Consider the following 26,346-nt stretch of genomic DNA (forward strand, 5'->3'; position numbering starts at 1 on the left):
GATTTTGCCCTTTTGGCCCCAAATACAACAAAGGTAAGTTGGAAAAATTCTTGCTCGGACTTAGCTTAGTCGAACCAATTCAATTACAGAACAAGTGTGATATACTTATTGTATGATTGATCACTTTGCTTAAATTATAAATTAATCACATGACAAGTGTATTGCTCTATTCTAAGTAAAGCTCATATTAGTTTATCCACTTTTTGTTAACAATAGTATATTGAATGGTAAAAGACAACAAACACTCGGCATATGCATCAATTTAATTATTTTTTTATCGTGATATGGTCTCTATTTGCATTTCATAATGTCCAATATTCCCTTTTTCGATTTTATTTGTAGGTGTTTGATTTTGTTCTACACTTGCCTAAAAATAATTAGGACTAAAATACATTTTCAACACTTTGTAAATTGGCTAAAAACAAGGGGAAAAACGGACATATGGAGGGGCATCTATGGCGATTAATTAACATATTGAAAAACGTCTAATAATCAGTGAGTTTGTTATGTTGTAACTAGACCAAAATTGAGGTAATAATTACAAGAACCCATATTGGGGTATTATACCGGGCCAACCCATGAAGTCATGAATTGACCAAAAATGCGGTAAATAATTATTGAATTGGATTAATTAAAAAATTCGGCCCAGTCAACCATGGTCCAATAAAAGTGAGTCAAAATTACCTAAACCCTTACTTATGCTTATAAAAATAGGCCTTCAAAAGACACTGCATACAACAACAAAATACAAGATTCCAAGTCCAAATTTTTTTGCCACGACAAAACACTACAACTACGAAGGTTTTATGTTTTTCTTGACACCAAATTCTTAAAACTTTGATATTCTATTTCATGGCAGTACGATATTGTCTCCGACAAGTTTGGAGAAGATCATGGCATCCGCGTCCAAAAATATGTTTTCTGCTCTTGAATCACAATTTGAAAAGAAGAAACGGGAGATAGTCTGCACCCTCAAAAGATTGTAACTCTTTCAATTTAAATGTATAACAATGCTTAAAGTTCATTAGTATATTTTTATTTTATTTTTTTTACAGATTCAAAATTTATGTGTACACTAACAAACAAAAACCCGAGGTTCACGGAAAGCTTCACGTGCCTATAAGCCATGAAAAGCCCTCAAGGCACATGGTACATACACTTCATTTCAATCTCAAGAATTTACACTCATCAAAAAATTTCAATCATACTGTACTAGGGAAGCAATACTGTCATATTCCTTTTGCAAAGGGGAGTGCGACTTTAGTCTTGGCCCACTCTATTACGATTTCTTGACATTATGAATAGCAACTTATGACGGACCCCGTGCAAAACGTGGAAATATATTAGTATGGTACGACCGACATTTTAGTCGTCGAGTCATGCGACTTTGCCTATAATTCAAAGAAGTTGCTGTACGATTTATGACTGGAGTAGATGTTCATGTAGGGATGCAGAATTCATATGGCTATGCCTACACAATTATTATGCCTATTTGAGGTACACTGATGTCTTTTTTTCTTGAATGTTCTTTATAAAATTGTAAAAAAAGTAGGAATATTTTTTGTAATATTGTTGATATTTTCGGGGTTGTATATGTAATTTTCTAAAAAATATTGATGATTCGTATAAATGAGGTCGACGTTTTAGATGTGTTTATGTGTAATTTTTTAAAAGACATGTGTAGTTTGTGTGAATAGGTTACAGTCCAAGGGATGTAGATTTAATTATTCCTAAATTATACATCAATAAATTTCATAGTTTATATTTTTATGTGGCATAATTTTCATAGTTTAATGGGTAAATTGCAACGAGCTCCCATGATGTTTGGCATAATTATGAATATCATCTTGTTGTTAAAAAATTATAAATACCTCTCTGGTTTGATAAGATTATGTAATCGTTTGATATACGCTTGAAATTATCGATTTTGCTTTTACTATATTTTTTTTAAATTATAAATAAATCAGGCGAGGTCGGTCGAGAAAATTTAAAACTTGTAAAAATATTGTCCACTTAATCTATAAAAAAATGTCATAAACTTTCTAAAATAATAAGCAAATTATGGTATACAATCCACAAGAGCATTTTGATAAATTTACCACAGAAAAATGATGAAAACCCAACGGGTTGAGCTAATTGTCGGACGGCCGTTAAAAACAGGAGAATAGTAATAATATTTTTTTAAAGAACCAATAAGGTATTCAATCCAAAAATACAACTGATTTGTACTTGTTTCGATAAATTTATATTAAAAAGGATATTGTTCAAATATAATTTTAAATTATATTTCATCAAATATTAATAGATTTTGAATTATTTTGATATAAAATTATTTGAAATACTTTACCTAAAATCATTATCTAAAGTCCAAAATTTGTCATCGAAAATGTATCCTAATATAGCATAAAATATAGTTTAAGATAATAATTCAAATATTTGAAATTCCTATTTTTAAATCAAAAAATTGTGGTGAGTAATTAATATAATTATTATTAAAAATAAATAAATATTTATAAATTGGCAAGATTTAAATTCACAGCCTCATGATCATGATATATTATGGCTAATACTAAGAAAAAATTGAGATGCATTATTGCTAATACTTGCAATTTCTTATATATATAACGTATGATCTATAATAATATATTCTATTTTAATAATTTATTGAATCCCTCGAGAGATCCATTGGATTATATCATACATTATATAAATACATCTAAAGTTTCTTAAATTAAAAATAATTGAATGTTATATTAAATTCTTAATTAATAATTTAATCACCGTCAAATTACAAATAATTTTAAAATAATAATTTTACAAAAAATTAGATAAATATCCACAATTTGATAAAATTTAAAATCATAATTTATTACTTTGTAGAGTCACCGAATTCCAAACTCAACCAAATTTTATTAATTGTGATAAAAAAATATGAATCACTAGGAATGATAATAGAGCGGGTTTTAGCCGATAAAAATCCCAAGACCCACACCCAATCAAACTTAATATATTTTATTTTTTTAAATTTTTTGTATTGTAAATTTAAGTTACCGCCCACCTAAATCCATCATACGTTTATTTTTAGTTACAATTAAATAAGTTTTTATACTATATTTATATTTAATTATTTTCTCATCCTATCATTCATTGTAGTTTACACATCTTTTTTTGTTCAAATTGATGAAATAATATTGACAATTTAAAACTATTTTAAATCAATTTTTCTCTTCGGTCCATCTTTCTTGTCTTTCTTATTATATATTTAATGTAAGTCTCTATTATTGTTTTATGCTTTTTTTTTTTTTATTTTTTCAATAAGTAAAATAATTTTAGGTTTTCGTACTTTAATATATTTTTATTTATATTTTTATCTAAGATGTATTATAAAAAATACATTTAACTCGTTCTTATTTTTTATATTTTTATATAAAATTGGATATATATACAAAATTGTTTAAGAATTTAAATTTAATATAATAATTCCTTAATAACTAATGTTATACATAAATATATAATATAAAAAAATAAAAAAATAGAGAAAATTGGGAGTAAAAACCCAAGGCCCGCCCCAGATCGATTTGGAATTTATAATTTTTTGGGGCGAGAACGGCATATGAGGACCCGAACCTGCCTCTGATGGGTCAGGCCCCCCATTTACCCGATCCCGTTGTCATCCTTATTTCAAACTGCACAATTCGTTATTTTGTTAGTAAGATTAGTGACTAATGTTTTTCGTAGTCAGTCGTTCGATTTTTTATTATTGTTTAGAATGTGTTGGGTTAAATTTATTTTAACTATCGTAGAAGGTCATATATTTTATAAGATGATTGTGAAACTTGTAAGATGTCATATGAAGGTATTGACGAAGATCTTTCCGAATATGAAGGCATTGAAGAAGGAAAAAAATCAATGTAAAAAGGAATGTTGACATTCCCAAATATGAATGTGCTGAAAAAGGAAAGAAATCAATAAAAAAGAAAAATGTTGACATTTTAGGAAATGAATATATTGAAGAAGGAAAGGAGCTAAAAAATAAAAAAAAATAAAAAAAAAAGAGAAAAGTTGACATTCCAAGAAAGGAAGGTATTGACGAAGGAAATAAGCTAAAGAAAAAAAAAAGAAATGTTTGACTTACACTTCTCGTTAAAAGAGAGGAGGGAAAAAGAGTTAAAAAAAAAAAGACAGGCTTATATTTATATTGTAGTCTGATTATACTAAATAGGACCCCCTACTATTTTTTGCTCTATCAATCCCCTTATTATTTGAATAATTACAAATACCCCCACTCAGAATTAATGGTCATCTAACAAATAGCCCTCTACGATGGGTTGTCACACCAGGATATTTGTTAGACGATGGTTAAATTTAGGATTATTTATAATTTTTCAAGTAATGAGAAATATTTATAATTCTGATTAATTTCAAGAAAGCCCGTTGCAATTTATCCTTAAAATTTTTATAATTAAATAAGAAAAAGTTTATCTACCCTTGAATACTTTTACTTTTCTTTTTTCCTTTTTATAATATTTGATGTGATTTCAAATTAAGTGTCAAACCCTCATGTTGATGTAACTTATAAAACAAGGCAAAGCAAAAGTCGTTGTTCGAGGGTTTAAATTTTGGTAAAGATTGGCACGTTTTTAATATTCTAACCCTCCGTGCCAGCAAAGAAAGGGAACGATTAATGAAAGTGACCATAAATCTGCCTTTTTGTTTTGTTTAATGGGTAATATAACGTATTCTTTATTATTCATTTGTTAACCGTAGCATAAATTATTATATTTGAATATTAATTATGATGATTTAATAATTTATTATATTTTTTTAATAAATGATTATTATAAAAATAAATAAATATCCCGTATATTGGATTAAACTCAACCTCATAATATTAGAATTTTATAAACCTCAACTCCGACACACAAAAAATAAGTGGTTGGTTACAATTATATCATGAATTTCAATCGACAATCAATCTATACAAATTATCAATTACAAATATATAAGACTGACTAATAATTTTTATTAAAATAGATCGATACTCATATATTTGTACGATTCAAATATATGATGAAGAGGCCGTGGGGCCTCGACTTTTTAAAAAGTCGTTTTCAACGAATAAAATGCTGGATGGAATTACTTCTTTTAAAATTATCGTAATTAAGTTTACGTTTCATAAAAATCATCACGATGCTACCCAACTTGATCGCTGCACTTTCACAAGACCAATACATCAAGAATAGAACTACAGCTCCACCTCGTTATACATTTATATGAAATAATTAATTCTACATAATATTTAAAAATAAAATAATAAGAAAGTATAACTGGCTAAATACCGCTATTCATATTGTTGGGAAAAAATATAAATATCCCTATAGAATTCATTACCGTTTAACGAATACATTTCATAACTATCATTATATGGGGCTGTTTGTTCGACGATCGTCGATTTTATAGGGGTATTTTTGATTAATCGGACAATAGGGTACTTATAATTATAAAGAATACCAGGGAGTCCGTTATAATTTATTTAAAAAAATAAACTAGTGTATTTGTACTTTTTCCTGAGTTGGGTGTCACAAGCAATCTATAATTTGTGTGAATTGCTCTCATCACAAGGCATTAATTTTGATCCACATAGCCAAAAATACTTTTATATGTTGTCCAATTTATGAATAAAATTACTTTGGTAGGGGAGTGGTAGGTTTCACCCACCTACTATCCTACATTACCCATTTCATTTTGTGTATGATAATTAATATTTTATAAATAAAGTTGAAACATTAAAAAAATATTTTTTTAAAATGAGTTAAAATATTTTAATCCCAACAAAACGATTGAAAGTTATGGGGAAAAAAAAAAGAAAATCAGAAATTACTATTTTGAAAAAAATAATTTTCTTTTTTAGTTGTTATAAATATTTCTCGAGGTTTTGAGTTCAATAGTAGATTTTTAACAAATATGTTTTGATTCGAGCAATAACGTTTAAACATAGTACGTAATTATGATTTTGTCGTAATATTATGATTTTACAAAATACTGCTTATATAATTTGTTATAGCATCGTGTAATATTTAAATTTTATTTAATTGGTTGGATTAACCTAATACTAACAATATCGTTTATTTCGTATTTACGTAATCGTAGTGATGTAATGTTGGTATACATGTTAAATGTATGGGTAAGAATGAAATATTTTTGTATCATAATTAATGTTAAGCAGTTGAATTGCTGTACAACTGTTGTGTTGGGAAATATTTTATAAATGTTAAAAATTAGGGTTGGGTTGAATTGGGATTAGCTGATCAGATAATACTTAAAATTAGTTCAAATATATATTTAATGCGTATACACAACTTATAAATACATGCACAATATACGCGGTCATGTATATTCAAAAAAGCGTTACCTATACGTATTCATATACGCATACTGCATCACATCACAGGCACTTTCCTGATTTCAATTTCCCTATCTGTCGTAGTTTTTTTTCTCTCTCTCTCTCTCTCTGTAAAACCCTCTTCTCTCTCTCTCTCTCTACTTTGTGTCGGTGTTAGATCTCACCCCCTTCACCCACCCCACCAGCTGCTAAAGGGTTCCTTTAGATCCACATATTCGCGAAGACTCATACACAGAAAGCTTGATACTGTTTATAAATAAATAGAGAAGAGGGGGGATTTTTTGTTTGTTTGTTTTTTTTTTCTAATTATTATTGGGGTTTTTTTGTGTAGGGGGTGTATATGGTTGGTTTTGTTGTTCTATGATTGTTGGTGAGGAAGGAGAAGAAGCGGGTCGTTATATGAAGGATCGTTTCCTCTTTGTCTTTAACAACAATACGAAGCAGACGAGGTGGGACTGCTCCTTAGCCATCCGAAGCCGCGGTCGATGGGGGAAATGCGGCTGAATTGTCTTTCGAGCATTCCTTCAGAAACTCGCTAAGCCAATTGAATTTTTTTCGTTGAATTTGTTCCGGTTAGGGGGTTGCCGTTGAGATTGTTTCGGTGGGGGTTTTTGAATTGCTTCGACGCAATGCAGCCAGATCACAGGAAGAAAGTGAGCCTCTTATTCTTTTTCCTTTTCCCATCTCGTGATATTTTTTCTGGTTTTTTGAGTGAATTTTTGAGGGGTGTTTGGGAGGTTTATGTTTTATGTGCATGAATTCTGGTACAAATATATTTTTTGATCCTTTTTTTCTAGTACCAGTTGTTTTTGATATATTTCTTGGCCATTCTTGATTATTGGGTGTAATTTGTTTTCATTTTAATTGTTATTGTATTAAATGTGAGTTTTTGGTTTAGGTACAAGAGAGTTTTGGGATCATTTAACAGAAGTTTGTAATTCTGTGTGCTTTATTTACCTTTCTCACTTGTGAAGAAATGAATTGAAAAACATCAAACTACATTGTTTCATATTTCCTGAGAATTGGTGACAAGTGAACTCGTATGGTAAAACAAACCAAAGAAAAGAAAAAAAAAGGAAGACAAAACAGGCAGTGTTGGAAATTGAAATATGTGTCAGTTCTTTCTGATTGGCTTTTCATTTAGCTGCTTCCGTTGAAGCATATATTATAGATAGAAGTCTGGTCATATTGATATGGAATTGGAGTGAAGTTTTATGCTTTTCGTTTATACATGGCAGATACAAAGTCAAATTTTATAGTAATGCTGTACTTCTACAATGGACTAAATTAGTCTTGTCCTATGCAACAGAGTTCAGCAGAAATGGACTTCTTTTCTGAATATGGTGATGCAAGCAGATATAAAATCCTGGAGGTCATAGGTAAAGGTAGCTATGGTGTTGTTTGCTCGGCTATCGATACTCATACAGGTGAAAAAGTGGCAATAAAGAAAATACATGACATTTTTGAGCATATTTCTGATGCTGCTCGAATTCTTCGAGAGATAAAGCTTCTGAGGCTTCTGCGACACCCTGATATTGTTGAAATTAAACACATTATGCTTCCACCTTCAAGGAGAGAATTCAAAGATATCTATGTTGTTTTCGAGCTAATGGAATCAGATCTACATCAAGTCATTAAGGCTAATGATGACTTGACACGGGAACATTATCAATTTTTCCTATACCAACTGCTTCGTGCCCTTAAATATATCCACACAGGTGAGTCTGCTGCTCCATGTGCTTGAGCTTCCTGCCTTGTTGAGAGGGATGGTTACAATTTGTTGCCAATGTCTTTTCTTTCGCTAAGTACCTAATTCATGACCTTTTTGCCTGCAGCTAATGTTTATCATCGAGATTTAAAGCCAAAGAATATTCTGGCAAATGCAAACTGTAAACTCAAAATATGCGATTTTGGATTGGCTAGGGTTGCGTTCAATGACATGCCTACAACGATATTTTGGACGGTAGGAGAGTTCTAGATATTTATAATTGGATAACCTTTTAGTCTTTGCTTATCGTTAATGTGCCTTGTGTCATAAAATACAGGATTACGTTGCTACAAGATGGTATAGAGCTCCAGAATTGTGTGGCTCATTTTTCTCAAAGGTGTAATTCTGCATTTTCTTTTTAGTTTTGTTTTTTATGAACAATTTAATACTGTCTTTTCGACATCTATCTGCGTAAATTTATTTTCTTATTCCAGATTAATATCCTACCTGAGTCGCTGAAAGGTATTTCTTAGCACATAATAGGTAGCCTAATTTTGTAAAAACTCCCCTAGATTAATTCAGCATAATTGGTTAAGTTGCCATGAACTTGAGCTTGTAGTTCAAAGTTGCTGGTTTTTTGGAACTATCAAAGATTGAAACTTAGTAACTGTAGTTCTTTTATGAACCTTTGGCATAGTATCATCTGGTTAAAAATTAAGGTGCTGATACATTGGCCTTACTGTAGAAGAAAGTAGCTTTAGATTCTGATGGACTGAAACAAGTGAATAATATCTAATATGACTTGCATGGTTTGGTTTCTCACTTTATTGTATTCTCTGATTCCAATCAGATTTGGTGAATGCCTAATGCGTTAGTTGTGTGGTTTGCCCTTGATGTTTCATGACTTTAATTTTTGTGTTTCCACAGTAACATGTGTTGGTGTTCTCAATTTTTGGCTGCATATTTTTTCAGTATACTCCAGCAATTGACATATGGAGTATTGGCTGCATTTTTGCTGAGGTTTTGACGGGGAAGCCACTTTTTCCTGGAAAGAATGTTGTTCACCAACTTGATTTGATAACTGATCTTCTTGGAACTCCATCCATGAATACCATTTCTCGGGTATGCATCAGTTCACACTCCGAGGATTAATTTTATTTTCAAGTTGATCTTTTGCTGCATCCCCCAACCTGCTCTGGTATTTTGTTTATTCTATTCTTTTTAGGTGCGGAATGAAAAGGCTAGAAGATATCTTACAAGCATGAGAAAGAAGCAACCTGTTCCTTTTGCACTGAAATTTCCAAATGCTGATCCTTTGGCGCTTCGGCTCTTGGAGAGGCTCCTTGCTTTTGATCCAAAGGACCGTCTGACTGCTGAAGAGGTTTTGCTTTGTCTAGTTTCTTGCAAAACTGCTCTTCATCTGAAGTTTTTTGAAGTCTAGGGTTTCTTTTGATACATTATGTCCTTAACCATTTATATTGTTGAATCAAGTTTTTTATACGAGTAAATCCTGAATTTCACGTATCTGCTGTGATAATATCGTTTAGTAAATCCCTTTCCTTTTTTATATTAACGTACCTTTTCCCTATTGATGTTTCAGTTGTTTCAATTTTAATTTTAATTTCTTGGCATTCTCAGGCGCTGGCTGATCCGTATTTCAAGGGATTGGCCAAAGTGGAGAGAGAACCATCCTGCCAACCAATTTCGAAGATGGAATTTGAATTTGAGAGGCGAAGAGTCACAAAGGAGGATATAAGAGAGCTAATATTCCGTGAGATACTAGAGTACCATCCTCAATTACTGAAGGATTACATCAACGGAACTGAGAGAACTAATTTTCTATATCCTAGGTAATAACCTTTTTCCCGTGCTTTTATTCTTTATCACATATCTCCTTTTCAATGTAGATAGTGCTAATCTTGGAACATATCTCGTGTAGTGCCATTGATCAGTTCAAAAAGCTGTTTGCTCATTTGGAAGAAAATGGTGGTAAAGATGGAGTGATTCCACTTGCAAGAAAGCATGCTTCTCTTCCAAGGTATATAGGTGCTCAGCCTTTTTTTTTTCTTTTTTATTTTTTTAAATTATTGGCACTGCTTTTACCTGTCAAAATAACAGAAGATAATTATGATATGCATGTATATACACAGAAGCAATGTGCTGGTGGTCTGCATTTCTGCTGGTAGTTGTGCTAGAGTGGAAGCATTTAATAATATATATCTGATTGCTCTTGCCATAAGAAAATATGCATAGTATTTGGATTTTTTATGATTTCTTGCGTCCTGGCAGTGAACTCCGTCTCAAATATTTCTCTGACCTGTCTTTTTCATGCTATTAGTTTAATTTATCTTATTGTACCCTTCTTTTCCTTGTCTATTAGCCTCATGGTTGTGTGGTGATTCATAATTTGGACGTGGATTTTCTATAGTATGGGAGCTCACTATGTAGTTAAGGTGGATTGATTTTGGATATGGCTTAGACGCTAATGCTATTGTGTTCCATGTCTATTGTACTTTAGGAGGAAATAAGGACAAGATGTTCCTAATTATGAGAAAGAATATATGGGGCAAAATATAAATAGAATATGAGTAAGTTGATTGTTTTGGTTTTTGAATGGAATCTGTTTCTAAGTCCGTCCAAAATGTTGGTATGTCCTAATATTGGCTTTTAGGTTGTTTAAATGGTATATATGTGGAATTGACCCTATCAACAGAGAGGAAACGCGTAGTGTATGATTTATTCTATCAATTCTATTGTCCATCTACTTTCTTGTTTTTCCTCAATTGTGGTGTTTCAAGGGTTATTCGAAAAGTCAATTCTAGACGGTGATCTGATCTCATTAATGTAACTTCTTGCTTCTTTGCTGCACATATGGTGGTCATGATGTTGATTAGCAGGAACAATTATGTGCTTGCCTTTATTTTTTGCATAATAAAATCTGGTAGTGATATGCATGGCAACGGGTCTGTGTAAACCGGGGCCCCAATTAAATGCATCTGGGTCAGGTATAATTTTAAACCCGCCTGGGTCTGAGGTGGATCCCGGGTTCTGATGTGGACCCACACGGGACCCGCACCCGACACAATTACTATTTATAAATAGTTTATTCTCTAGATTTTGAAAATTTGAGTTCTTTTATTCACCCACTTCACTTATTTGAAATTAAGTATAGATGATGTTTGTATTTCAATGATATAATGAACAACCTTGGTAATTTAATGAACAATTGAAATGTGATCTGTTTCATATGTTAACTTATTTGAAAACTCCAATAATTTGTAGTACTTAAAATGCATGGTGTTTATTATAGTTGTATGTTTGATCAACGTGTTATTTATTTAATACTGTTGAATAGTTCAACAAGTTTGAACAAAATGTTTCTAAGTTATAAGGGTGTTTAGAACAAAGTGTTGCTTCCAAATTAATAGTCATTAGGTAGAAAGTAGAAATAAATGAATGAAAAAATTAGTCATATTTGGTGCTCTTTTTACTTTTATATATTTAACAACTTATGTTGATGCAGGTCTACCATTGTACATGCCAATGCTGTACCTTCAACAGAGCAGACAACTTTTGCAAATGCAAGAGATCGACATAATTATGAAGAATCATGCAGTAGAAACTCGAGAGATTTTGATGGACCCCATAATAATCTCTCGAGAACCTTGCAACAACCACAAAGGATCCAGCAAGGTACTTCTCTGATTAAATATGTTAAAGCACCATCATGTTTTTTGTCTGGTTGTTGAATTTTTGTGGTTGTTCCCGCTGAAACTCTCTTCTCTTGAATCTTTTCATCTTCAGCTAAACCAGGCAAAGTTGTTGGTCCAGTTCTGGCCTATGAGAACGGACATGCCGTCAAAGATTCATATGATCCTAGAACTCTGTTCAGAAACACAGTCCCACAGGTTATTCCCTCGCTCTATAGTTACCATAGAAACGGCACAGGAAAGATGGATAGGTCAGCAGGTGAGACCAGACGAGACTCATCATCCAACACAAAACAAATACCAAACTGCGGCATGGCTGCCAAATTAGCCCCTGATATAGCAATAAACATCGATAGCAATCAGTTTTACATGACTCGTGCTGCAACGACAAAGTTGGACCATGTCGATGACAGAGTCACGATCGATACGAATCTGCTACAAGCAAAAGCTCAATACGGTGGGCTCGGAGTTGGTGCAGCGGCTGCCACGAATGTGGTTGCCCACCGGAAGGTAGCTACTATCCAGTATGGTATGGCAAGGATGTATTAATTGAGGGTCTAGACAAACAAAAGCGAGTGGACTGATTAGTTAAATGATAAGCAGGAAGTTGCATAGAGTTTTTCTCCTTTGAGGGGAGGGTTCATACATTGTAACTATAGGTGGGTGTACAGGGGAAATGTTGGGGGCACAGTTCCATCTTCAGAGAGCCCTTAGGCCTCTTTTGTTGATGGAGTCCTGTGAATACTTTTTTCTCATGGGAAATAATAAATAAGGTGCAAGTACAGTTTTACAGATTGAGATGTCAATGTTTGTGGCCAACCGCCTTTCCTATGGATTTCTGTTTGAAATTGGTTTGGTGTTTAATGACTGATGTGTATGAAGTGAAGTCATTTTGTGTATTAATGATAAGGAAATTAGGTATAGGATGTGTGCGAATTGAAATGAGGGGAAAACAAATTTGATGAGAAATAGTGGAAATATTAATACAAAGTTTGGGCTAATTATATTTAGATTCTCTCTGAAAATATTAAATTATATTTTTTCTCAAAAAAGCTTGAAAATTACACTTACATTCTTTTAGAAAATTCTAAATTTATAGATGATGTTTTTTTTTTTGTTAGATTTGAACGACAAATGCTGATGTAAGCAAAGAAAAATATATAAATTTTTTATTTCTCCCTTAGTTGATATTTTTATTCTTGTAAAGGGGTAATGTAATATATATATATATAAAGTTAGGTTAATATTATTACATTTTCTCCTTTCATAAATACAAATAAGAAAAAGTTAAATGAGGAGTAAAATTAAAAATTTATGTAATATATTTTGCTAACAATAGTATTTTTTGTGCAATCCAAATAAAAGAGGATCAAGTGCCAATAGTAAATTTTTTGGAGGGGTTGTAATTACCTTTAATTTTTTTGGGGGGAAAAGTGCAATTAACCCACAAACTTTTTATTATATATATATATATATGTTACTTCAAATAAAATATTATTATTTTATATTTCAAAAAATGTAAATGTTAACTTAGAATCTTTGACTTTATTTTTTGCATGACGTCCGGTTGAATTTCTTGCTGTATGAAATTTTATTTATCGATTGACACTTTAAAGTTTCTGGTTTTAAACACACGCAGACAAAAAATAAATTTTTTTATTTATTAAGAAAATAAATCAGAGCATATACACAACTAGTAAAATTCAACTCCCTTGGAAATAAAATTCCATTTTCATAGTCTTAAAAAATGAGTTTTTTTGGATGTAGGACGGTCTCTGGAATGAGAGGTTTCTGTCTCTCGAGTGAGAAATCGGTGTTGTGAGTGTGAGAGTTGTTTGTGTGTTTTCCGACCAGATTTTCCTTCTACTTGTGGATACGAGTCCAGTTGGCTCATTAGCATAATGGAAAAGCCCACAAGCCTGCAATCTACTTTATTGAATTGAAAGGTCCAAAAGACAAGCTCATTCTAGCCGGACTATGAGTAAAAGATTTTTGGATTTTTAGGCATACCTCGCAATACTCATTCAAATTGAGTCCAAATCACGCACAATTTATTCAGTTAGTTAGTTGGTTCAAAGGTCTTTCAAATGGTGTAGAACTCTCCACAACAAACCCCATATCATGCTTTGTACACATTTACAAAATAGATGCTTTGTACAGTCATTTGGTGATATCAACCATCACTCTTAAACTCTCACTTATTCTCTCATTTTTTCTCTCGAATTCTAGTTTGTTTTGAACCTATATTTTGCACTCCACATGAATATATACACTATATCATTATTTTACACCATTATTTTTACTTTAATTTAAGTTCCCTTTACTCTTTTTTAATAATATTGTTATTGACTTAATATGAAGTGCTAACATTGTTTTGCAGGGTTAGTCCCCTTGATCTTAGAATTTTCCTCAAAATTCTTTGATTTTATGGTGTGGCAAAAAATTTGGTATGCATCAATATTAAATCTATTCTATTTATTAATATGAAGGAAGAGTAACCACATTTACTGACAAAGTATAAATTTATGAAAATACCCTCAAATGTATTTATTTTCAAATAAAATAACAATATATTGAAATTTTTTTATCGCTGTTCAAACAAATATAAAAGCAATAAGAATTATTTAAAAAATATCAATCTAATTTATTTGTATGTAATTAAATGAAAATTAATAAATAATTATAAATTTATTACAAGTCAAATAAATATTTACCGACTAGACTATCCTTACATATCTTTACACTAATTCACGTGAGCAGGTGCATAGTTAGTTATAAAATATTTATTTGACCTATAATAAATTTGTAATAAATCAATTATAAACATGAATTTCCGTACAACCTTTTTGCTGATATTAGCACATTCATAAATTACTGACAAATGGACAGAGTCAAATCTCAAGGATATAAAATCTAATTTATCAAACTAATTTTTTATGCTTAATTACATAAATCTTAATATATATACATTAGAAAAAATGTGATTTTTCTCAATGGTGAATTACTATAACTAAAAGAAGAAAATTATGGCAAATATAAATTAACCACAGATTAGCAACAACCATTAGATGTTGTTTCTGTAAACGTGGCCAAAATATTAGCCATAGCCAAAACAACGGCAAATGTTTTAGTTATGGTTAAAAATTATGGCGAATATTGATTAAACGTCGTAAGTTTTTGCTTTGATTTTATTTAACCGTGACTAATAGTAGTGATTTACCATAATTTAAAATCGTGATGGTTTATAATATATTAAAAACTCAATTTTTTTAATAATATATATAATTATTTTTAATATTTTAAATTATTCACATGCATTGAGTATATTTTTTATTATGAGTATGAATTAATTAGATAGAGATATTTAAGCATGGAGATGAGGGTAGAGAATATATTCTTAGAGAAGTAGGAAATGAAGTGATCTTCCCAGCCCAAAAGTGGAATTCGCACCTTTCGGCACGTGCTCCGCATAATCACTTGATTGCCGTTCAATCCAAAAGTCGTTTTCGCTTTCTCCCACTAAAATCTCAAACCCTAATTTCATTGGAATCTCTGCGCAATCCTCCCCCATTTCCGCACCAAGGTAGGTTTAATTCTTTTGTAATTCTCACCTTCTTATTTCTTCCCCAGGGAATCGGATTTCAGGACAGTTTTCCACGGAGAAAGTCTCAAAGTTATATAGCGAATCCCTTAATTCTCTGTTGTTGAATTTAAATTTACCGCAGGCCGTTTCTTCACACTCTTTGGCTGCTAAGAAACGTAGGATACGAAGTTCTTTTACTTCTGCTTTTGGTTCGGTTTTGATATTTTGAGTTAAATCTGAGCCCAAGCGACAAGTTTCTGGTTTTTGGTTAAATGATTATTCTTTCTTATTTTCTCGTTTTCATGTTTTGAACGTTGTAGGACATATAAATGGCCGATGCTACAGTAATCAACGGAGAAGTTTCCGATGATCGGACGGTGGATATTGCCGGAGATGAAACTTCGTCAAAAATTTCTGGGCTCCACCAAATGATTGCTGATCTTGAGCGGGAAAATGGGATAACCATTAAGGAAAATGAGGGCTATAAGAAGCAAATTCAGGAATTGGAGGCCTCTGTGGAAGAATTGAGCACAGCGAATGTGGATTTGAAGAAGCAGGTGGAGAAGGCAGAATCAGAAAATAAGGCCTTAGGTGCGGTCGCTGCTCGAGCAGCTGAGCTCGAAGCTGAGGTGTCGAGGCTGCAGCATGATTTGGTGTCGGCGATGAGTGATTTACAGGAATCAGCTGTTGAATTATCGGACTTGAAGAGGGAGTTGGAAGGAGCGAAAGAGAGGGAGAAGGAGAAGAATGTTAACTTGGAAGCAATTGGGAAAGAGAGGGACTTGTTATTGTCTAAGGTTGAGAAACTGGAGGGAGTCGAAAACAGTTTGAGGGGTGAATCGGATGGGAAGGAAAGGGAAATCCGGAATCTGAAGAAGAATGTTGAGGAGTTGGAAGTGGTAGTGGAAAATAGTAAGAGTTTGGAGAAGCTGAAGAATGAGTTGGAGAAGACAATTGAGAAAATGAAGGAAGAAATTAGTGGTCTAGAAAGCATTTTGGAGGAGAAAGAGAAGGTGATTAGTGGGTTTGAAATGAAGGAAAGAGCAGTTGGTGGTGCTAACGGTGATGCTACCATTGAGACTGAAAAGAAGGGATTAATTGGGGGTTTGAAACAAAAGGATTGGTTGGTGGTCGGGGGCTCAACTGTTGCTGCTGTTGCTGTTGCAGGAGTTGCGTGCTACATACACGCTGCAAGGAAACATTGATTTGGGTACTTGACTTTGCAGGCACTTAGAGGTTAGGAGGACTTCTTTTCTAACCGAATGATGAGGAGTTTCAGTTTTGATCAAAGGTGTTTTTTGGTTTTTTCCTCTATTAAGTTTGGTAATCTTAGTCAACAGCACTCTATATTTGGTTACATTGTTGTGGAATAATGTTAGGAAATACTCCATATTATTTTCTTTGGAGAACTTCATGTGTTGAATGCGGAAGGTATATACTTCCACTATATTTTAATGATGTTTTGAGATATTGTTCAGAACCCAAGGTGGTTGTATTTTATGTAGTTTCTTATAGAATGTTAAGTTTGGTCATTTGCATTGTACTCTGTTCTCTAGCATGGTTGTATGCGTTACATATGTAAATTTTTTGAAAGATCTCTTTCTGATTTAATACAATACTTGCAAGCTGCTCATTTCTTATGGTTTAAATGATGAATAGGTTCTTTGCAACGAGGCTAATCACTTTATTTGTTTTGAAAAAATGGTGTTAAAGTGGATACGCAGGACAAACATTTTTTGGAAAATTAGTTGACACAACCGACGAATGTGGTAAGAAACTGCCGGTTCCTTTGACCTGTTGGCCAATCATGCATGAGAAATTTGAGTTTCTAAGATCTTGTACTGCTCATGACAGTTTCATTTGCAAGATGCTTTGACCTGCAGAATGATTGTGGTTGAAGTCTTTGAGTTGGCATGTTTATGTGCTTTGTAATTGTGATGTTTGGTTATGTTAAGTTGGAATAACACCTTGTTCAGCAAATCAGTTATGGAATGGAAATGCATGGATCTGCAGATCGAGTAATTTGGATGCATGCAAAAAATATTACATTTTCTTTGACTTGAGATTTTCCGGTTATATTTGTTGCACCTAAATTTTTTGAATGGTAGATTCTCTATTAGGTCTGAGTTCCTCCATTCAGTCTTGGTCTTTTGTCTGTTTCTCATCTCCTAAGGTAAGGAGTAATATTGACTAGTAAATTTATTATTGCTTAGCTACTCTAGGTGAGGGTTGGAAAGTGGAGCCATTGAAGCTTTATATGATATGTGCAATTAGTTTAAGGTCCAATATGACATGAATAAAGGATTCTGTTTTCTGGTGTTGTCAGTGTCTTATACTTGGCATCTCTTTAAGCCACTATAGTAGAAAAACTTATGCTTTAGTTTGAGATCATGACGTCCTAGTACTATCTGAAGACTGCTCTAGTGTTTGTTGCATCTGGAATGAAGCCTTTCCATATTTTTTTGGCTCATTGCTGTATGCTTTCTCCAGGAATCTTTTAGCTTACAAACAGCTGAAAATAGGACACTGATAATAGAAATATGTAGTATTTGGGTCCTAATAAGCAGGAAATGAGAATGAACAAATTGATATCATCTGTTGAAACTTGTAACTACCAATGTAGTAATGTACTATTTCAAGTGTGTTAGATCCAAGTTCATAAGTTAGAAGAAGTATAGAAGTAGGGGAGTTAGTTCACTAGGCTGTTGGATTCAAGTTTCTAAATTAGAAAGAAGCAAAAATAGATAGCATCATAGAAAAGCATACATGACTGGCACTGATTGAAATATGCAAAAACCTTGTACATCTGAAAAATGAGACAACCCGACAGATTTCTTCAACTAAATCTTTTAAAAAATCCAAGAATTGACATGATCGCGGTGAATATGCTAACACAAAATTCTGACACAAATTCTTCTGAAGTTGAGTTCTGTGCTGCACGTTTGAGCATTCAGCATTGCTATGTTCTGCCAGGAACACACCCAGAAAGAGTGAGCATATATTTTCTGCCCTCTGATGAGAAAGGTATTGATTTAGTGAAATTTATTCAATTGAAGTGGTCCAATAGTTCCTCACCAGAACTAGGATGAAGCAGAAAGAGGGTAATGCTAACTTTGTGCAAGAATGAGCACTTACCAGAATCACTGATCAGAAGGTCGCAGAACATCAAGCAAACCGCAACAGTTCATCCACGAAGCCTGTGTTGCTGTTGTCACATCAACAAATGGCTGTCCCATGTTTCAAATGAAGATAAAACAGTTAGTTGGCATTTGCAAAATTCTTGCAAGAAAATAATGCAGCAGCAGCGTTCATTATCACAACTGCATTTGACATGCAAACAAAGCATAACATGAAAAACAGAGTTTTGTCAATGGGCCAAAAGCCATTGCCATTCACCATACCCGAGAATGCATCTCTGCTTCTTTGGAGTCTGCAGCAGCTTCCCTGGACACAGACTTAACATCCTCAGACGATTCCCCAACGTTTTCTGAAGTTGGCAATGTCTCCTCAGTTCCCATTTTCTTCAGAGGAGCCCATGGATCAGACACAAGAACCAACTTCTCAACTTCTTTTCCCACTTCAGTTACATTCTCCAGCAGGGATTTTGCAGCTTCAGTGAATTCTTCTACGTAAGGCTTCACAACCGAGTCCAGGTGAGTCCCAGCTTCAAGAATTTGACCCAACCCCTCTCCCATCTTCCCTTCCACTGAGCTGCTCTCTGCAGCATCTTTTTTCCCTTCATCACTACCGGTTATGGTTTCAGCTTCTGCCTCGGAAACTGTACTCTTAGAACCATCCATTTCCACTGCAAAATCCAGTTCCCTTCTCTAGCTCAAACTAATTTGTGACCTCAGTCTAGATTTAAAGTATGCCTCCAGAGTTACAGGAGCTGGAGGGGAAGATCATGTGAGTTAGTGGATGATCACCACAAAAAAGAAGGATTAAGAGGCGTGCACGTTGAGCTTGAAAGGTAGGCGACACTATCACATCCATATCATACTATATTTTGTTTAAATGCTTAATATCATCATAGACTAAAATTGGCTAACAGCCATATATCATGGTATGGAGAAAATTAGGTAGTTGAACAAAAAAATTGAAATTAGAATATGTACTTGAAGGGGTTAGAGTTCAAAATAGATGTTTATGTCATTGTAAGAAATCTGGATCAACTTAGATGAAAAATGTAGTTCTTGACAGCTATGGTGAAACTCTGGTTGATGCGGTCAGAGACGTGCTGCTGAAACTCTCGTTGACGCGGTTAGAGAACACATCAGATTAAAATTTTTGAATAAAGAGAATCTTAATTTGATCAGAGTCCGTCGAGACATTGCTCAATTAATTTGAATTGAGGCCATTAGGTCACACATTGTACATCAGCTACTGCTGGGTCTATATCATATTTGCTTAAAGTGAGGAGTCCTGTATTTTCATTTTCAGTGAGGTTTAAAATTAGTGAAATTTAAATAAAAATTAGTCAGTGGTGGAAAAATAGAATTATTTGTTTACTTTTTGTGTAAATACAATTATCTCATACAACATTTACATAATAATTTTGATATTACATGGACAAAAATGTTTGAGTTGATTGGTGGACCAATGGACAATGGACATTGTGGGAGATTATTCCGTTTGCTTCCATTTCAAAATTGGCATTTTTAATTCTACAATTTGAGATTTTGAAAATGTGTTTGTTTAGTTTATTTTCGTTGAAAAGGTCCAATTTCATCGAAAATCTTTCAGTATAGGTTCACTGCAGTGGGCCTCGAGACTTGGTCAAGGTGCGGGTCTTGCAAAATAACACAATAAAATTATCCTACATGTTTAATTTTTCTTCAATATAATTATTTCTAAAATAAATTATAATTAACATTTATTGAATATTTACATGGGTCAGAACGAAATTTTAAATCTTATTGAGTCTGATAGTATAGGTTTTCAGTTCGATCAAACTTACTTCAAACTTAGAGGTTGCAACGAATTCGAGGCCTCAAAACTTATTCACAAAATGGGTAGCAAGACAGGTGACTAAGAAGTTATCCATGACGTGTAATTTAATGATCAATTGAAATGTGATTGTCTGAGTTGCTTTATGCAATGGTAATTCAGTTTATTGATTAAAAGAAAAAAAAATTAAATTTAAATATTTACGAGTTAGGCGACGAAATAATTTTATTTATAATTAGTATGTTGTTGAATTTTCTTTTACTTTAACTGTTTGTGGAAGAAAAGAAGCTCTTAAGGCCCAAATATAAACTTCAAAAGGCCTAATATTTAGGACAATGTTTGGGCCTATTCTTGAACATTCTAGGCCCATTAATATTGGTCCAATATTACAGCTCATTTAGCTCTTCCCTAAAACCTCCCTTAAGCCGCCCCTTTCGCTTCCCTCTCCTCATACCTGCCTTCGCCTCCTAATGGCTTCCAAACCACAACCACCTGCGGCCGCGGCCGGTCGATTCTAGTCTAGGGTCAGCTCATCACCCCCCTAAGGGCTCCAAACCCACACCCCCCTGCGGCCGCGGCCGTTGCCGTCGATTCTAGGGTCAGCTCATCAACCGTAGAGTCGGCCGTGAACGCGCTGTTAAAATACAAAGCAGCCCATTCAGCCACGGAAAAGCTACAGCTGCTTCCCCAAGATGACTACATCTACCTCAACCTCACCCTGAAGAAAATCCCTAACGCTCGCACGAACCCGTTTAGGATCCCTCTTCCGCACCCTATTTTGGACCTCAGCTCTCAGATTTGCTTAATCATAGACGACAGGCCGCAAACGACTACCCCTCCTTCGGAGGAAATCAAGAAACTCATCAAATCCCAGAACATACCCATTTCGAAAGTGATCAAGATTTCCAAGCTTAAGACGAATTACAAGCCCTTTGAGGCAAAGCGGAAGCTTTGTGATAGTTATGACTTGTTCTTGGTCGACAAAAGGGTGGTCCATTTGTTGCCTAAGTTGATAGGGAAGCAGTTTTTCAAGAAAAAGAAGCTGCCTTTGGGGGTGGACTTGCGTAAGAGTAATTTGAAGTTGCAAGTAGAGAGGGCTTTAGGGAGTGCTTTGCTGTATTTGAGGACTGGGACATGTTGTGTGATGAAGGTCGGTAAGGTGGCGATGGAGAAAGATGAAGTGGTGGAGAATGTGATTGATGCCATTAAGGGAGCAGTTGAGAGGGTGCCGAAGAAGTGGGATGGTGTGAGGAGTTTGCATTTGAAGTTCTATGACTCGGTAGCATTGCCTATTTACCAGGCAATGCCGGACGTGAAGTTGAAAATTGAGGGGTTGAAGGAGATAGAAAAGAGAGCTGAGGTAGCTAAAATTAGTGACAGTGAGGGAGAAGTTAAGGAAACAAGTGGAAGGAAGGATGGTAAAAGTGGGAAGAAGAAGAAGGGGAGGATTCATGAGGTTCGCTACATGGATGTTGGAGAGGATATGGAGAGCGGTGATGATGTTGATGAGATTGAGCAAGTAAGGAGTGTGGATAATGATGACGATTTGGGACAGAAGATGAGAGGAAATTTGATGGTGGAAAGTGATGATGATGAGGAAGATAAGGATGAGAGTGAGAGGATTGGTGTTGAGGATATAAGTACTAATGAAACTGTGGGGAAGAAAAGGAACAAGGGTAGAGCTGCGAAGAAAGAGGTTTTAGGAACACTGAATGGGGAGAAGCGGGTGAAGAAGAAGCCAAAATCTGAGAAGAGTGGGGATGAAAAAGTAAAGAAAGATGATGTGTCAGGGGGAGAGGTATCTGGTGGAAAGAAAGGGAAGAAAAAGAGTGAGCTTAGGCAAAGGCGGAGCGAAAGGATTGCGAAGGTGAAGGATGCAAACCCCAAGAAGAAAGTGTCGGCAAAATGATCAAAATAAGCAGCATATTTTTGACTGGCTACTTATGTAGTGTGCTGAGTTACTGAGGAATGGGTTGCTGAGGATTCTCTTCCAACAAGTGTGCTCTTGATCATTGAATACCCACAAAATTTTGGTTACAATAGAAGTACCAGTATTTCGATTGTTTAGATAAGTTTATTACTTTATCATTAAGGCTATGTTGTTGAATCATCTTCTGTTTTCCGTGTTAGTGCCTGATGGAGTCATTTATAGAACTTTGACTTCACTTTATAAAGTCGAATTGCAATCATGAAAATGAATTTCTGGATTTGGATGCAGATTATTATTCCTCTCATTGTCTGTTAGTAATGTTACTCATATTTACAATTTAATATACGGGCTTTCCTCCATTATCGTTTATAACTGTATTCTGCTTATTTGCATGATGAACCCCCACCTATGCTTGCCAATTTTTCTCTTTTGGACAATCAATAATCACTTGTCTCTACACTATTGATAGCTTTGATTTCTCTGCACGCCTTCATTTGGTGGGAGAAGATAATTGGAAACTTTCAGTGTGATCGTAGGCATTTTGTTGGATGGTATGCTACAAGTTGCGATTAATGGATTGCTTGTAAAGTATTTGTAGACCTATGTTATTTCACTTCATACCTGTCTGATCAATCCCCAGCCATTACTTCATGCATGCTAATTGTCTTTGTGCCGAGTAAACACTTCATTTTCTGAACATCATTACATAAATGGACTCCTACTGGATTACTATGAATGTTTCAATAGTTCCTTAGCCTTTTACGCATTTGCCTTTCAGGATTGATGATGTATCCCTGTTATTAAATTCAATATGTTCTTAACAATCTTCGTATACTCATATTCAGAGACAGGGATTGCTTGTATCCATCGTTTTTAGACTACTTCCTTGTTTCCCTTATATGGCAACGATCTTCCCAGAGAAGGGAGATAAGTCCTTGTTCTGTATGTTTGTGTGAGAACAATCCAATAACTGTCTGACAATTAAGGTGATTCTTCTTCTTGCCGTTTCCAGATTCTGGAGTATGGAGACTAGGCATCTTGTTGCCTTACTGGTTAGGAAGCTGTTCAATTCGCCATTGCATGTTTTCATAATGCAAAGTTTGATACAGAAGCTAGTGTTAGTTGGGAGAATATGCAGTTTTTCCAACAACTTTGAATCAAGAATTGGGATGCATTTTTATCTATCCTGGAAAAAGTCTTCTGTACATCGAGTTTTGCTGTACCAAATCAATAACATAGTTAGTCATTTGTTATGTGATTAATAATTTATTTTTGAATTGTATACTAATCGTCATGATAAGTGTATTCATATCTGGTTGGACCTGAAACACCTAGACCGTTAATGGATATTCACTGGAGTTGATATACTTTGGCTGCTGCGTTCTTTCCCCTCTTACATATAAGTTTGTTGCTTCTCGCGCATACAGCCACCACTTCCCTTAAAACTTCATTCTGAGAAAAATTTTCCTTCGAACAAGATCTAATTATATAACAATAAATCAAACGACAAGTACATCACTACATATTTTCCCTCTTTAAGATTGTTCATCGTCATACAATAAACAGAACATGCCAGTCCAGTGATCTCATTAGATGCAGCTAAACTCAATTCGAACTAAAAGTTTTTGGTTTGTTTAACGGTTTCATCAGCTTGTGGCAATGTTTTTCTCCTAAGCAGTCTAGAGTTTCCTTCCACCTCATGTTCTGATACAGATTTCTTCTTCATCCAATTCCATTTTCTTTTAATGAGGCAACACTTCAGTTCCCCTCTTGCACGTCAATGTAACAGTGTGCTCCACAGGGAAATTATGCCTTGAATCAGGTTTGATCATATTTGAATTAATCATATAGTAAGATTGCATTTGGTTTATGTGATAGAATTAGACATGATGGATTATGTGGGCAAAAAAATGAAATGATAATTAACCCGATCATCGTTATATAATATTCGACGTATTGTATATTTGATATTTCTTGTGCTAATGTAATATTTGTTTAGTGGAAGGAATTACAAAGTATGATTACATGTAAAACGACCATTAGGGGTATTATTTTTTAAGTCATTTTAATTTTAACATTGTATCTTGTGAATAATTACAAAAGATAAAAACCTCTCAATATTCATTGAAATACAACTTTTTTAAAATAATATTCTTGTGGAATATATTTTTTTTTCTACATTCATATGAAAAGGAAGCTCAACATAGACATTTAATAAAATAGAGTGAAACTTTTTAATATTTTTTAAAAAGTTACAAAAATTCTACAGTTTTTCTTTCTTTCTTTCTTTTTTTTTTTTTTTTACAAAAGTATGACAAAAATTCTACTTTTTGAAATTTAATAATTAATCAAAACTCAATTTTTTTTAAAAGCCCAAAAACAAAAATGAAGTACTATTTTTTATTAATTTATTATAATTTGAAATATTCTTTTAAGTATGCATGTATTTCACTCGTAAAAAAAAACCAAAGTAAAAAAGCGGAAGGTCATATACGAAAGAAATTTTTTAGTCCTACCTTAGACTAATCGATGAAATATTGTATCCACCTCTTAGAAAATGATATACTACCCCCGAAAAAAGAATTGTTAATTAGATCACGCCCGATATTGATGTTGAGCTCTTATTTTATAAACTAAACGTGTGATTATGCATGATCGATAGTCTTATTATATCTGATCATATAAATTAAACAAGACCTAAATATATTATACTTCATATAATTAAGACTTGAAAAAAAGCCAAATGTAATTACTACGTAGTGGTGGATCATGCGAATTAATTATGTGAAAGTCATCTGAAGTAAAATGAAATTTCCAAATTTGAGAGGATTATATACATAGAATATTTTCACAATAAATAATAAAAAGGGTTAATTATACTTGAACTTCATCTAAAAATGTGAAATTATGTATTTCCCTAAAAATGTATTATAACTACACTTACATTCCTTTGTAAAATTTATTTACACTTGACTCCCTAATTCCGTTAGGGTTCAAATGGTGCCGCTAACAAAAAAATTACATATATTTTTTAATTTTTACACACGGTTTAACATTTATATATATTTTTATACTTATAAGGAGGTAAATCTATTACGTATAAAGTCAAAAGGGTGCAATCTTGTCGCAAAATATCATTCCTGAATCATATCCATTGAACAAGAAGTAGTAGTTTATGATAGAAAAACTAGTCATTTTCTGATACTTTTTTACTTTTTATTATATAAGGGTGATCACGTGAATTGCATATATCTCTTGAGCACCAGATAAAATACTTGAACAAAATATATTTTTAGAAAATAGATGCAACAATGATATTAATTTCACTCCTTAGATAGGCTTTTCATTCATTTATGACTACTTTGTATCCAGTGATTATGATTTGGGAACAATATTTTATTACGATTTTGACTTTATATATATTTTATTTATCCTATACAAGTTTAAAATTATTAATTATAGAGGAACGTTGAATGAGCGCTGAAATAAAAAATTTATGTATTTTTTTGTTGACATCAATATTTTTATTCAAACTTTAACAGAAGGGAGTTGGTATAACAATAGGGAGTTGGTATAAATGGTGAATTTTTGAAAGCGGATCTAAATACAATTACCCTAATAAAATTATGCCAAATTTATCTTGGAAAAGTAGGTGGGAAAAATTAATTGAGAACTTCGATTGTGAATTACTCTTGTATTTATTATTATTATTTTTATACATATTGCCTATAAAATCTTTTTTTTTTTTTTGGATTAAATACACTTGACCCCTTCACTATTTTTCATATACATATTGCTTATGTATCATATGTTCATTTATTTTCCTAAACTAATAATTATTTCACTTAATCCATTTGGACTAAACATTTAGACAAAATTCCTTGTAAATGTATATGTTTAATAAAGCACAAATATTTTCTATCTTAATTAAAAAATAAATTTTAATATAAGTAATTAGCAGCTCAAATAGTTGAAGCTTCAAAGACTTATTAAATAATATATGAATAAAATAATAATTAGCAACTACTCAATCTAAGTATTTTTAGATAAGATGAATAATTACAT

The 26,346-nt window shown here is 33.2% G+C and overlaps 4 protein-coding genes across 6 annotated transcripts; 3 read left to right on the top strand and 1 right to left on the bottom strand.

Annotated features, from left to right (window-relative positions):
- Positions 6,449 to 12,654, top strand: LOC105165559 (mitogen-activated protein kinase 20). The gene is made up of 10 exons (XM_011084613.2): positions 6,449 to 7,056; positions 7,713 to 8,121; positions 8,239 to 8,366; positions 8,449 to 8,508; positions 9,084 to 9,233; positions 9,337 to 9,492; positions 9,750 to 9,961; positions 10,051 to 10,149; positions 11,635 to 11,804; positions 11,916 to 12,654. The coding sequence occupies exons 1-10, from the start codon at positions 7,033 to 7,035 to the stop codon at positions 12,368 to 12,370; spliced, it is 1,863 nt and encodes a 620-aa protein (XP_011082915.1). The 5' UTR covers positions 6,449 to 7,032; the 3' UTR covers positions 12,371 to 12,654.
- Positions 15,241 to 16,921, top strand: LOC105165560 (peroxisomal and mitochondrial division factor 2). Of its 2 annotated transcripts, none has more exons than XM_011084615.2 (2): positions 15,241 to 15,404; positions 15,725 to 16,921. In XM_011084615.2, the coding sequence occupies exon 2, from the start codon at positions 15,734 to 15,736 to the stop codon at positions 16,607 to 16,609; it is 876 nt and encodes a 291-aa protein (XP_011082917.1). In that variant the 5' UTR covers positions 15,241 to 15,404; positions 15,725 to 15,733; the 3' UTR covers positions 16,610 to 16,921. The 2 variants fall into 2 exon arrangements, with proteins under 2 accessions (XP_011082917.1, XP_011082918.1); XM_011084616.2 differs by lacking the exon at positions 15,241 to 15,404 and adding an exon at positions 15,414 to 15,580.
- Positions 18,213 to 19,534, bottom strand: LOC105165561. 2 transcript variants are annotated; one of them, XM_011084617.2, is made up of 3 exons: positions 18,806 to 19,534; positions 18,540 to 18,631; positions 18,213 to 18,416 (listed from the first exon to the last, which is right to left on the bottom strand). In XM_011084617.2, exons 1-2 carry the CDS (start codon positions 19,202 to 19,204, stop codon positions 18,545 to 18,547), a joined length of 486 nt encoding a protein of 161 aa, XP_011082919.1. In that variant the 5' UTR covers positions 19,205 to 19,534; the 3' UTR covers positions 18,213 to 18,416; positions 18,540 to 18,544. The 2 variants fall into 2 exon arrangements, with proteins under 2 accessions (XP_011082919.1, XP_011082920.1); XM_011084618.2 differs by having other exon boundaries at positions 18,213 to 18,370; positions 18,806 to 19,533.
- Positions 20,763 to 22,640, top strand: LOC105165842 (ribosomal L1 domain-containing protein 1). Its single transcript, XM_020694810.1, has 2 exons — positions 20,763 to 20,843; positions 20,918 to 22,640. Exons 1-2 carry the CDS (start codon positions 20,822 to 20,824, stop codon positions 22,258 to 22,260), a joined length of 1,365 nt encoding a protein of 454 aa, XP_020550469.1. The 5' UTR covers positions 20,763 to 20,821; the 3' UTR covers positions 22,261 to 22,640.

The sequence above is a fragment of the Sesamum indicum genome, linkage group LG6, assembly GCF_000512975.1.
Source record: "Sesamum indicum cultivar Zhongzhi No. 13 linkage group LG6, S_indicum_v1.0, whole genome shotgun sequence".
Taxonomy (NCBI): domain Eukaryota; kingdom Viridiplantae; phylum Streptophyta; class Magnoliopsida; order Lamiales; family Pedaliaceae; genus Sesamum; species Sesamum indicum.